Source organism: Dromaius novaehollandiae, chromosome 4, assembly GCF_036370855.1.
Source record: "Dromaius novaehollandiae isolate bDroNov1 chromosome 4, bDroNov1.hap1, whole genome shotgun sequence".
Taxonomy (NCBI): domain Eukaryota; kingdom Metazoa; phylum Chordata; class Aves; order Casuariiformes; family Dromaiidae; genus Dromaius; species Dromaius novaehollandiae.
The window spans coordinates 25,897,363-25,910,858 of record NC_088101.1 but is presented as its reverse complement, the minus strand read 5'-3'; the positions used below and the strand labels follow the sequence as shown (position 1 = coordinate 25,910,858).

At 35.7% G+C, this 13,496-nt stretch overlaps 2 protein-coding genes across 7 annotated transcripts in view; one reads left to right on the top strand and one right to left on the bottom strand.

Moving 5' to 3' along the window:
* Positions 1-8,783, top strand: part of PDE5A (phosphodiesterase 5A) — a 75,787-nt gene extending 67,004 nt beyond the window's left edge. For all 6 annotated transcript variants that reach the window (XM_026096110.2, XM_026096109.2, XM_026096111.2 and 3 more), the window contains exon 21: positions 3,297-8,783. In XM_026096110.2, the coding sequence (XP_025951895.1) occupies positions 3,297-3,434 (138 nt within the window). In that variant the 3' untranslated portion in view covers positions 3,435-8,783. The remainder of the gene's footprint in view (positions 1-3,296) is intronic.
* Positions 1-13,496, bottom strand: part of LOC135328147 (uncharacterized) — a 51,893-nt gene that overhangs the window by 28,279 nt on the left and 10,118 nt on the right. Inside the window, exons 2-3 of the mRNA XM_064510498.1 lie at positions 11,787-11,867; positions 2,040-2,161 (exon numbers count right to left, since the gene is read on the bottom strand). The gene's annotated coding sequence lies outside the window, so the exon portion shown is untranslated. The remainder of the gene's footprint in view (positions 1-2,039; positions 2,162-11,786; positions 11,868-13,496) is intronic.

Below are 13,496 nucleotides of genomic sequence, written 5' to 3'. Positions count from 1 at the left end.
ATTGCAAATATCTAAAACCAGAACTGCTCACTGTAGCCTGTAATAACTGCAGATTTAAAATTAGAATCAAGTTTGTTGTAGTTCCTTAGCTAAAAAAGACAAATTACTTCATTATATAGTACATATGTTTCATGGATGTGATTATTTTAATATTTACCATTAATGACATGTTTGTCTGATTAATGTCTTTTGTTACATATATATTTTTTAAACCAGGCGGTAAATGCTGTGTTCTGGGAACCGGGTGTTAGATCCCTGGGTTATATTCTTGATTCTGCCAGTGAGCTGCTATGACCTTTAGGGAAAGTCACAAATATCTGACGCTTTGCTAACAATGAAAAGAATAGTATCCATCTACTGCACTGATAAAGCCTGTTCTTATATGAATTTTAAAGCATTCTGAATTCATCATGCAAAAAGTGATACCCTATATATAGGAAATTCACCTGAGTTTAAAATTCCCCATCCCTTTTTTCTCCCTCTCTCGTCACACACAAAAACTGCATGAGAGAACTGGAAATGTTTTTCATCCTAGTCACAAACTGCCCTAAGCAGGTACTTGGTCAGACACAGTGTGAAACAAAACATAGTAGTTTCTAATCTTTTAAACCAGCAAAGCACTAGGGTGAAAGCCTGAGATTGTAGCATGCATTCTGCAAGAACTGAGATTTGAAAGGTGAGAAGTAGATGGGCTACTTCTAGGAATCTTCCAGTGGGAGGTAAGAACAAGATGATTGCTCAAATTTTGCCCTCTTCCACAGTAAATCCTTCTAAAAAGAATCCACATCTACCAGCTGGAAGGAAACAAGGGTAGAAGAAAGAGAGAGAGCTCCTAGCTGCTGCCCCTAAAACTTACATCTTTCTGTGCTGTAGAAACTGCTTGTCAGGAAAATACAGCAGCCTTTGCTGGGAAGCCTCAGAAAGCTCTCTCCAGTAGGAGGTACGCCATTGAAAGAAGACTGAATAGCTGTGGAAATGTACAGACCTTAGAAACAGAAAATTCTCTGAACAGAAAAGCTAAACAGGTGTCAGGGGCCACAGCTCCAAAGACTGAACTTCCATACTTTTTGTTGTTACGGGAGAGCTTTACCTTTCCATTTAGAAAAAGACCAGAAAGTCTTCAATTATTTACTCTGAAATACGCACTGCATCTCACAACAGTTACCGAATGATACTAGTCCAGACTGTACCCAGGCCCGGTATGATTCTGTAAGGAAATAAGTACTTCTAACTACTGTGCCTCTGCTTTAAAACTGCAGCTTTGTTATGCCACAGAGAATACAAGTCCATTCCTGGTCAGCAGCCAAAACTGCCAAGAAATGTTCACAGTCTTCTCCCTCCTTTGTGAGCAGGCATGTTACACCCATTAGCAGAACTCTAGGAAGTACCTTTTGGTTCAGACCATTTTGCCTCTTACAGCTTTCAGTGTAGCACTCTCATTTGTCATCCTGTCTCAAAGTCTCACCCGAACTGAAACAGCATGTAGCAGGGTGTAGCAGTGTCTGTGACTTTATATAGGCTCAAAGTATGCTGGCAGATGTGTCCTAACCCGAGAGGTGAGGATGACTTATTTGTAGGGGCAGAGAGGACTAAAGGGAACAGGGAGCCTGTGAGGAAATGACAAAAAACATCAGGCAGAAAAAACTTTAGACCAAAATATGTGGTGATACTTAGTATTTAAGGAAACAGTACTGCTAAATCCAAGGAAAGGCTATGTTTTCAGTTGATCCAGTGTTTGTTTGTTCTGACTGGAGTACAGGTAGGGGACATCACCTGCTTATACATTTTTTTTTCTTCAGTGAGTAACAGATGGTAAAATATATAAACTATTTCAATTCAATGTTACTTTGAAAATGAAGAAGCACACAATTAACTCTCCAAATATTCTAATGCTATAAAAGCAAACAATGAACAGGCATGTAATACAACCTTTTCACTAACTGAGTTTTTTTATGGGCTTTCATCCAGTCAGTAGGAATTTAACACACAATGGAACAAGAGATAAGTGCCCAGGGCAGCACTGCAAGGAACTTACTTACCATTGTATTCAGAGTAATTCAAATCCAAATAAACTGAAGAAGTTTTGTGGCGTATGTTAGATATATGACCAGTGCAGTTAAGCTGAATGGTCTACACAGGTCTTCCCCTTAAGTTCAGAAATCTGAAAAAAACAAAAGTATGTTTCACTCATTTTTTATTGGAAATAAAGTGCACTGCTCAGCTTTCTTTAATGCTGTTTAGATGTATTCAGATAAATAAAACAGGAATACCCCAGAGATATTTGAGAGCCCCATTCTTCTTATAATGGTAAAAATCAAGAAAAATTCAATCAAGTTTACTGGAACTAATGAAGCAGCCTATAAAGCCAAAAGGAACTATAAAAATTTATACCATATACTTTACAATTCAGTGGAGTCCCTATGTAACATTTTTCTAAGTTATAAGAAAATTTATAGAATCAGTGGGCTCAAACACTCTTGCCCATATCCTGTTGTCTGTTCAGCACCATCCAAATTATTAAGCAAGCTCTCACTTCACACTTTTGAGCTGGGCTACTTCATTCCACAAGTCAGCAGAACCACTTATGCAAGTAAGGACTACGTGTCTTTATAACGTGAGGATACATGTTCATCACTTCCATCAGGAATGAAAAATATACAAAAATGCTCATGAATTCTTTTAATTTTTCAGTTCTGTGCTTAAATACCATAATCCACTTTTCCTCAACCACGTCAAGGAATGAAAAATATTTGAGAGTGGCCTGAGCTGTTCCCAAGAGCAAATGTAATTCATCTATCAGGTGCTAATTGTCTTGCATTCAAATGTTCCTTGGAGAACTGATCTGCATTAGTTGTTACGTCACTGAATACAGTCACACTGGATATAACTGCTCTGTATATATCTGATGACCATTCCAAGGTCATCCTTATGATAAACCTTGCCATATATACAAAGGGTGGGCTTGCAAACAAAGTCCATGTATAGTACTTTGCTAGGAATCCTGGATAGGTGACTTGCACATGATAAAACAAACTATTATCCCAGCTCCTTCTGCCCTTACGTATGATGTGCTAAATGGACACAGCCATTTAGTCTGATCTACACATGCCAGGTAACTGTGTTCATATTTGATCTGCAACAGGAAGTCTTCCTTGAAGTAAGTTCCAAATACAAGTTCAATTTCAAGTATAGATACTTTGTACTTCAGTCATTTTGGTTTCTGTAACAGTCATCTTTAAGAACACTTATTTGGTTGTTAAATATAACCTGTCTTATATGTTCTTAATTTATTTCAGGCCCTGACACACGTATCAGAGGCCTGCTACCCCCTACTGGATGGCTGTAGAAAAAATAGGCAGAAATGGCAATCCTTAGCTGAACAACAAGAAAAGAATCTGATTAACGGAGAAAGCAATCAAGCCAAACGGAACTGAGGTGCTGATTTGACAACCACAAGCTTAAGTTCACATAGAAGACATAGTAATTGGGGAGTACTGCCTTTTGCTAAACACTGTATGGATTTGGCTTATGTTTTGCCACTGCTGTATTATTTTTCCACATTTTAAAACATAGCATGATCATGTATATGCCAAGGTTATATAAAGATTGTATATTTTGTCTATTTCATCTGAGTGAGATGGAAAAAAGATCTGCAGGGTTAGTTTATGCTTCCCTGTTCTACAAGATGGTATGAGTGCAGTTACTTGACTGTCCTTGAGAGTCTATTACTTTAGAGATGTACATAGTTGTTTAGTGATCATATGTGGCCAGTATGTTAAAGACTACTGCATTTCGCACCTTTTTTCCTCTTTCAGTCTTGTTGTGTTAGGTTATATAAGTAATGAGCAGTGTTGCCCGTTCTCTTCCCAGAGGTTTAGAGGAAGGTTTGGGACTAAGTCTGGGGAGCCTAATTCAGCATATACTATGCTAACCTCTTTCAGGAGACAGAACAGGGCTTTGAAATGGAAAAGCCCTAGAACTTGTTTACCCTACAGTATTTGTATTAGAAGAATGCCTCAACAAAATGTCTTACGTTTGGAGAAGTTTTAAAAAACCCTGCAAATTTCTTATTATGGGCTTATTATGAGTTTTATGGTCAAAGTGTTGTAATTATCCACGGATGAGGATATCTGCTTAACAAGTGATGAAAAGTCACAACTCAACATAACTGACAGGCAGCCTTGGAAGAATGCTTCCCAAAGAAGGCTGCAAGAAACAGACAGAGAAATGGAAACTAAACAGGCTCAGTTTTGTATCCTGGCTTTATCTTGATTCTGAAGATTAAAATTAACATCATCACAACCAACAGAAGGGCAGGAAAAGTAGAAGAGAATGTGACTGGAAGAGCAAGAGATGAGAATCCGATTCAGAATGACCCAGGAATGACATACTTGTAGTGACTGTTAGTGATGTCGATTCTTTAGGCCACTGCTGTTATGAAATGACTATGACCACTTTGAAGAACTGCTTGAGATTTCAGAAAGTTTTATGATAACATTTTTTAGAAATCATTTTTAGCACTAGTTAATGTCAACAATTATTAATCGCCAAGTCTTAAAGGAAAAAGGAAGACTAAACAAAAATAGCTGAGAATACTACAGGAACTTACCATTTGTATAGGAGACATTAACAAGTATTAAAAAAGAAAGAAACCAATTAACTTGCAGTAGGAAAAGAAGAAACTGACTTTATTTAAATGAAAATGACTAATAAAAATTGTTTTGAATTGATCACTGGGAAACAATTGAAGAAAATACACACGTAAAACAAATCCAAAACATGCTAGCATAAGAGAGCTCTGCGTAGACAGAATTAGGAGATTAATGTCAGCAGTATAAGACTGGTTAGTAATATGGATGCAACTTTGATGCATGCACCAACAAAAAATGTTAAGTTTTTAAATCTGGAACAATGAATTTTTAATTACAATTGGCAGTAATTTTAGGCAAAACCTATACATTTGGGATTATACTTTGAAGTACAGGAATTTATTTGTATCATGGTAATCCAGAAAATTCTAGATGGAAACTGCAAAAAATTCTTCTTCCCAAGAAATTATTAATCCCACCTACAGCAGCTGGTCAGAAAGACAGTGAAAACAACCTCTTTTTACCAGTCTCTGTTTAGATAAAAAGTACCAGAAGTTAATAAAAGATGAAACAAATGTTTCAAAATATTCCACAATACTGAGTTCCATAATATAAGTTCTTAAAAATGTAGAAAAAGATATTCTTATGGTCTGCAGCATTTCTGCCAACCTAAATTATTTGTTACTGACCAAATCCTATCTCAAATTTCCCTAATGACTACCAATAATATATTATTGCAGATAAATTTGAAAACATTTTTCTACAAAAATATTTATAGTAATAGTTATTTTTTTCAGATTTTCCAAAAAGTTATGGAATGCTGTAATAATTAAGAATTCCAGGGGCACTGTTATGTAAGTACTCCAAATGTGCATTTATATGCATACACAGTACAATGTATGTGTATATATATAATATACATCCTATATATGCAGAAAAACTACAGTGGGTCCTCCTAAAAGTTTTCAGTTCCTTTTTGATAAACAGGGGATTGTGCTTCAGGATTTGCATAATCCTTGTATTTTCTTTCTTTTCCTTGGATGCTTCAGACACTGAAATATAATCATTAACTGAGTCAACTGGTAAGATATATATTTAATATAGATCTGAACAAAGTATATGTATATAAAGGTGTATTCTGCTATTATGGCTGAGACTAGTAATTCATGGTAACAAGACAGCAAATCAACTATAGTAGTATTACAGTATAGTGACATATCATTTACATTAAGATCCCAGTATTTATATTTCTCTGCTATATTGCGTGTTCAGCATAGCTTTATTATGACAAACTTGTAAACGTTACAAAGGAGTGCTGGATTCATACCTTTGACTTAAGAAAAATAAACCTAACAGGTTGCATTTTTTCAAAGTTCCACTGAAAATGTACACAGTCATACTGTGCATATATTTAGGTACACATCTTTACACATTTAACCCACAGAATTTCTTCCACTACAAAGATCAGAACAAATATAAAAATAGAGATTATAGTAAATACATGTTGTCTTAATACACCTGTATTTGTATATATTTCTACAAAACTAAACCTTTTAAACTACTGGTTTAAGGACCTTAAAAGCATAGTTTGCTATACTCCATGAAAATTCAGACAGTGATCAAGTTATTTATATGGTGTTTCAGTCTGCCTGAAGGCAAAATCAAAGGGTGCTGGTTTTGTCTCATGGCTTTTGTGAGGACTGTGTGCAGAAAATTGTTCTTACATTTTATAATGTATACAGGTAACAATATGAAGAATACCAGGCTGTTCTCTGAGCTCTGAATGCAATGCATTTCAGGCAATGTTTTCAAACCAAGCTACTGGATTATAGCCATGCCGCTGTCATTAATTTCATTATGAGTTGTGTATCCAATTATTTTAGTCAGGTCTCAGACATATTCTACCCTAATTCATGTTGCCTAGATAAAGAAATCAGCAAGGACTGTGCAAGATATAAGCTGAAATGGAGTTTATCAATTTGTTAGTTCAGTCTTAATTCCACTAAAGCTATTGTGAAATTTGATATTGAAGTTTTTGGGTGCAGAATTTGTCCCACTATCTTTTTAATATTTTTCTCAATAAAGACATCTAAGTTAGGATCCTATTTGTTCTCAGACACGCACATACTTTCCTGTGAAGTCACTCCACAGCACAGTTCAGTGCTCAGAGCACACTTTTGTTTCTGTTTTTGTTACTCTTTTGGAAAAAATAACTTGGCATATATATTAACATCTAAAAAATTGTTGATTGACCCTAGCTCTTCTAATTAAAAATAACAATGAGGCTCTTAAGGTGCACATAGCACTTCTTTTCCAACAAGTTAGTCACTCATCTAATATTAGCTGCAGAATGTATATGTTTTCTATTGTCTCACAGTAAAAGAAAGGAGGGAAAAATAAACCATCAGTCTTTAATAATGTCTTATTTGTAATCTAGGTTGTGGAGATACTATTGATCTTTGATTAGTAGTTAAGAGTGGATCACTCTCAGATCTGCACAGAATGGAAGTACAAGTGGGCTGTAATTGCACTTGTACAAGTGATAAAAGTGAATAAAGTATTCCATTGATTACTAGCTGATCTCTCCTTAGAAGAGAGGACTGCAGCCTGATTTTATGTATTGCCCTCTGCCAACTGGGCACATACAAAGGTAAGTTTTTGAACTCCATTCCAACCCATTTTATCTGGCACTGGCAAGAACTGCCAGTTTCAGAGTAGTGTCTAATTCATATCTAAGATTCTTCAAAATTACAGGGTAATTGATTATTTCAACCCATTATAGAGAAATGTATAGCCCTTTAAAATTAGGTGGTGTTGCTTGGGTGATCTGGTTTGGGCCCCTTGAGTTATGCATGAGAATCATAGTGGAGAGTGATGAAGGAAAAAGTGTCCGACTCAAAATAAATTCATACACTTGTAAGAGTTTTATAGAGACTTAATCTTCAAGGCAAAGTTTTACATTAGCATTAGTTAGGAATTTTCTCTCTGTGACACTGTAGCTTCTTCTTCATGCCAAATCACATGCAGTTTACAATCCACAGGGATTCAGCTTTATTTTTACAACTGCCTACTCTATAATACAACACTAGAGAGCGTCTTCAGGGACATGCACTAGTCTGAAAGATAAGCTTGAATAAAAATCTGAGTTTGCCCAGCACACGAGAAATAACGAGGGCTGGAGTTTCAGTTTGGATTTTATAGGAACAAGAAACATCACAGAGTCTAGCCTGGTAATTAGTGACACTTGCTTAATGTAGAAAATTGTGACATCAAGATATTTTGTCTTTGTCATTGCTAGATGAATGAAAACTGCATGGGAAACTTTATCTTCAACATAAAGAAGTACGTTTCTATAGAGAAACTCGTATCTAAGTACCACTGTTTGGAAATGTACACTAATGTGACAATGCTATTTAATAGCTAGTTTCCACTAACTGCCACAGCATGAGCTTGTCATGCTAAGGCCTAGGGAATGCTTAAATGCCCATTTGAAGTTAAATAAATGATTCCCATTTACCTCAGTGGGAGTTGGATTGAGCTGTATAGAAAGTGAAGGAATGGGTCAAATCTACCTTTTTTGCCTATACATATAAAGAGGGACCAAACTCTTACCCTTGGTAACACCTGCTTCACCTATTCTTTACTGTATTCAGCTATTCCTGCTGATGTCCAAGGTACCTTACAGATGTAACTGAAGTTAGAATTTGAGCCCTCTATGTATTCACATGGCAGACACACACGTGTCTCAAAGAATGTAGTGTGAAATGCACTGTAAATAGTTTTAATATACACTTCTATTACAGCTTAATAAAAATGTTAATCACAGTCACTAGCCACTGAGTTTGTCTATCTGTATTCTTTTATCTTTTAATAATATTTGAACAAATATGTAGTTTCTGGGCACAATATTTTTGTACTAGGTTGATGGGGTTACTCTGTATATTATGTTCTGCTTTTTAGTAGTATTAAAGTCTTCTGAATGTTATGATCTTGCTTGTTGCTGTCCCACAACTCTTTAGTAAAACTATTTACATTACTTATGAGAATCATATGTCCTCCTTACTGTACAGTTAATAGAGAACAGAGTTAGGTTATTGTCTGTGGTCAAACTGCTGCTTAATTACTTATTTTCTCATTCTTCTCTTTGTACTGTTTTCATGATTTGTAAAATAAAAAAGGACAATGTAAATTAAATTTTACTGTTTGTTAATATTATTGAGGTTGAATCAATAATCAATGTTTATCTGATAATCAAATTATCAAATTCAACATTGCATTGTTCTTTGATTCATATAATTGCTTCTATAAATGTATATTTTATTTATTGCATATATTAACAGCTACTCTAGATCCTTCTGCTGAGAAGAACTTCGCTGTTAATATCAAGATACTCCTAACATAAGCACTGTCAGTGGTATGGTATTTCTTGTCGAAAAGCAGCAAAAAATAAAATAATTCACTCCTATTATCCACTAGGGAGCACTACAGCTACACTTATCAGGAATTGTCAGAAACCAGGCTATTTATTGCACAAGTAGAACTGATAAATCCAGCTGTTATAAAGAAGCTGTGTGAACAGAACTGGTCAACATCCATCCTCATCCTCTGCCCCCAAATACCAATTGCTGGGGCAACAGCACATAAAATAGATTAAAACAGTAAAGCCAGTGACTTCAAACAAAAGTGTGAAAAACTTTTTTCTGACAGTAAAGCCACATCTTGTGTAAACTGCTGATCCTAGAAGTGAATCGAGACCAGCAGGCTTCTTGGCACTTCCTGTTCTTTGCCTGTTAAGTTCTCTGCAGCAACACTTCTGGCCTGATTTTTTTTAGCTCTAGGCAAAACCAACAAGTATGTATGTCCCTGACAAACAACAGTCCTATTCAAAAAGTTATGAAGGGCCAGATTTAGTCCGGCACAAAACATGAGCGCTGTTTGCCCAAACCAACTGCAATTTGTGAACGCAACTCAACAACTATGTATATATACATATATCAGGTAACCATGTGCTGATGGGACTACAAGCTTTCCACCTCACTCATCAGCCTAGTCATGCTCCTGCTTGCTCTTCACTGGACTACTAAATATTTGAATATTTTCTGACAGGTAGCACAGTTTTTACCAGGAGCATTGGAATATGTTCCTTACCTACCCCAGAAAAAAATATAACCTTGAAGTAGGTTGTTTTTTTTTTTTAAAGGTAAAAAATAATATTATATCATCTTTCATATCTTGCACAACTACCGTGACTCTTTCACAAATGGCAAAGACAATGGCCCCACCCTCCAGACATATTTGTAATAATAGTGGTAACAGCTCTTGCTGATGTGCATTTCACATTCCTCTGAAATCTCACCCTTTAAGATTTTTAGGAAATAATTCAGATGTACGAGTTTGCTACAGTGCCTCTTGAGCTTTAGGATCCTCAATGATCTATGCAGTCATACAGCCATTGAATTTTTCAGCTTTGAAAGGCAAGTAGCACTTCTCAGCTCTTACAGAACCGGAACTTTAGAACTTCAATTTCGGTTGAAAGATATCACAACAATTTATAAATACAGTAAATTTTCACTTCAATATTTTCATTTCAGAATATTTTGAAACACCTGGCTGCATGTTTTCCCCCCAATATTCCAAAGCTCTATTTTATTTAAGATGGAGTATTTTTTATGTTTTTGAGAGATTAAGCTGTTTTCCAAACAGCTGTATTATTTTCTGTTCTGAACCAGTACTATCAAGATAAAATCCTCTTTCCTGCTGAAATACCAGGATAACCAATTCAGCCATAGCCTGCTCCTGCCCACCCAGTGGTTAATAGGGGGTAATGGATCTTGTACTTTATCTTTACATAGGTTTCTTTCGGTTGTTTTAACATCAAAGTTTGAAGTACAGTGCTTGTAGAAAAATGTGTTTTATAGTACACCAGAATGTGTACCATAGTACATACATATAGTACACCAGAATACGTCCTTGAACAACGTGTTCAGTTGTCCAACACAAGATCTTTAAGAAAAAAACAGGGAGTAAAATATATGGTTAACTCATACGACTACGTTACACATCATACATTCACATACAGGCATTTCTTTGAACCCTTCTTTGTAGTAGTTAAGTCACTGCCATGAATGATTTTACGATCACAACAGCTTTTCATAGAATAGAAGTGTTATTTTCATTTTACAGATAAATAGAGGGATTAATTTCATCAAGGTCACACAGAAAGTCTGCTTCTGAGCTGGAAGCAGAACCGAGATCTGGGTCCTAGTTCTGCTTTTACATAAGATGTGAAGAAAAGAATGGCTTGTATTGAAGCCTTCTTTTCCTCTTAGATATATAAATATTCAATTATCTCAACCATGGAAGGCTCCCTCCTCCATTTCCTGAGCTAAGTGAAAGTCACTATTTTACAGAGGAGATCAGATTAGACACACTAATCCAGATAATCACAATAACCTTTGGTGGAGTTTGAAGCTATATCATAACGAAGAGCATACTGTATGATCAGCAAATAGCTATGTTGAAACAAACTGAAATTCCAGTTCAAATTTTGGAGAACATGAAAAGACAGATGCAGACTTTCAATACTGTACCTCATTAGCTTCTTGGATTATAACTCAAATCCATCTTTGATCACACCTCATATTCTAAAAAGAAACTGCTTTCTTAAATTTGCCTGCTACTAAGTACTATCTGGCTAGAAAATACATGAAAAGCGTAGTAAGACATACATTTAAATATCTTAGCAACTAGATAAGCCTGACACAAAGCCCTAGAGGTCAACTGACATATCAAACTGTGTGTGACAAGTGACACTAATACTCAGAGATTCATATAGCCTTTACTGGAAAAGCATACTGTATTTATATTAGCAATGGGCCAATACCACCCCCTCTTCATCGCAACTAGGCCATATTCAACCATTCCTGGTAACTCTAGGACTCATTTTAGGATGAACCAATGGGTGAAGCAAATACCACAGCTGGTATAGCTCTAAGTAACTCCAGCATTTTGCTTCTGTATTTTTTAATCTGGAGCTCATGCTCTTCAGTTCTCTCCAATAATCAATGCTCAAAACATGCAGCACTTTATGGGTCACTAACATTACGCACAAATTAAAACATGCATATACAGATGCATGAGTGTAAGCTTTAAGATCCAGAGCAGACTACTAGCTAATCGAATGGATTCTATACTCACAGAAAATTTCCAAGTAATCTTCAAATGTTGAACCTTCCTGTCAAACAGATTGCATTATCAACAGCAGCCAGGAGATTCTTCCTGAGACAAAAAAAAAAAAAAAAAAAAAAAAAAAAGGAATTTAGCAAACATGCAGCTGGGGTGGAAAAAAGCTAGCTTGAGCATGGTCTAATCCTGCTGCAATACAACATCCAATTGCAATATGTACTTCAAATTTATTTATCCAAGCAATGGCATTAGTTAGGCTAAACCAAGCTCCTTGTTTATAGGCCACCTATAGTTTTACTAGAGTTGGCTTACTGATGCAAGACCATGCAGACATACCCTAAAGCAATGAACTATCTGGGGTGTTCTATTGAGTTACAGGGATTTGATTTCAGACCTCATTTCCATTGTGTTTAGTACATTTCATCCTATACCTGCTAAATCTGCAAGTTAGCACACATCCTAGATACTTTAGTTTTAATTCACGAAATAAAACAGACAAGAGAAAGCAACACGGGTTTAAGAGGAGAAAAGAAAGAACTAATTGCCATATACATATAAATTTGATTCTTGTTGTTTAAATGTATGGTAAAACTTAAACAGAGGGAACCAGATGCACTTAAATGTGCCCAAATCTCTTTAAAATCCATGCTAAGACACCTAGAAGATTCATCCAGTAGAACACATGCATAAGTGCTGCCAATTCAGTTCACAACTCCCTGACAGAAACCAGTTAATCTGCATGGTTTTAACACGATTCACATATAATATATATAATTTATATAATAGTATGTATAAAATGTTTATGCTGGCCCTGAGCCAATTATCATTTCATGAGTTCTACTGTCCTACCTAATTTCACGCTGAACTTGAGGACAAGCCACAAAACAATAAATGGGATAGAAGAATGTAACCCACTGCAAAAGCATTTTTGTCACCCTGATCTTTGGATTCTCACTGTCAATTAATTTTCACAGTACAGTCTGAAGTGATATATTCTTGATTATCAGAGATTGGCATGATGAGTTTAGTATGACCATATAAGTTAATAATTTATATTCATCCACCTCATTCAAAGATCAAACTTCAAAGTTAAGATGTTTTGCAGCCTATTCCTAGTATTCTGAAACTGACAAGTTGAAGAATAAGCCACAAAGAAAGCCATTAAGCCAAAAATCACCACCATCATGATTTTCATGCACACAGCAACACCAGAAAACAGGTTTTTCAATGCATCATCTAAGCAAAAACTGTAGTTGTGAAAAGTGTACAAGAAAAGGCTACACCGAGAAAGGAGAAAGCTTGTGGAATATTCAAAAGTAAAAAAATCTATAAAAACAATTTTAATCATAACTTTAGAAGCGGAGCTAACTGGATAACAGCTTTTATATGGAACTCAAAGAACTTTGAATAAGGTGTATATAGTAAGATTTTTACATGGAAGAAAAGTTAAGTCAGATGTTAGTGTGCTCATGTTCCTAAACAATTCATACAAACTCTGAGAGAGGAAAAAATACAGCTGCTTGTTCTGTTGCTGACGTTTCACCAGACCTCAGAGAAAGAACAGTTCTTTATGCTGTTAGTGCTACACTCATGTAGAGAATGCAATCTAATTGTATAGATTATAAATGTAATTCATAATCATAATTCACAATTATTAATGTAATTCATAAACACTGACCATCTGCAGAGATTCTTACTTAACTGACAGATCCGTGGGGCTGA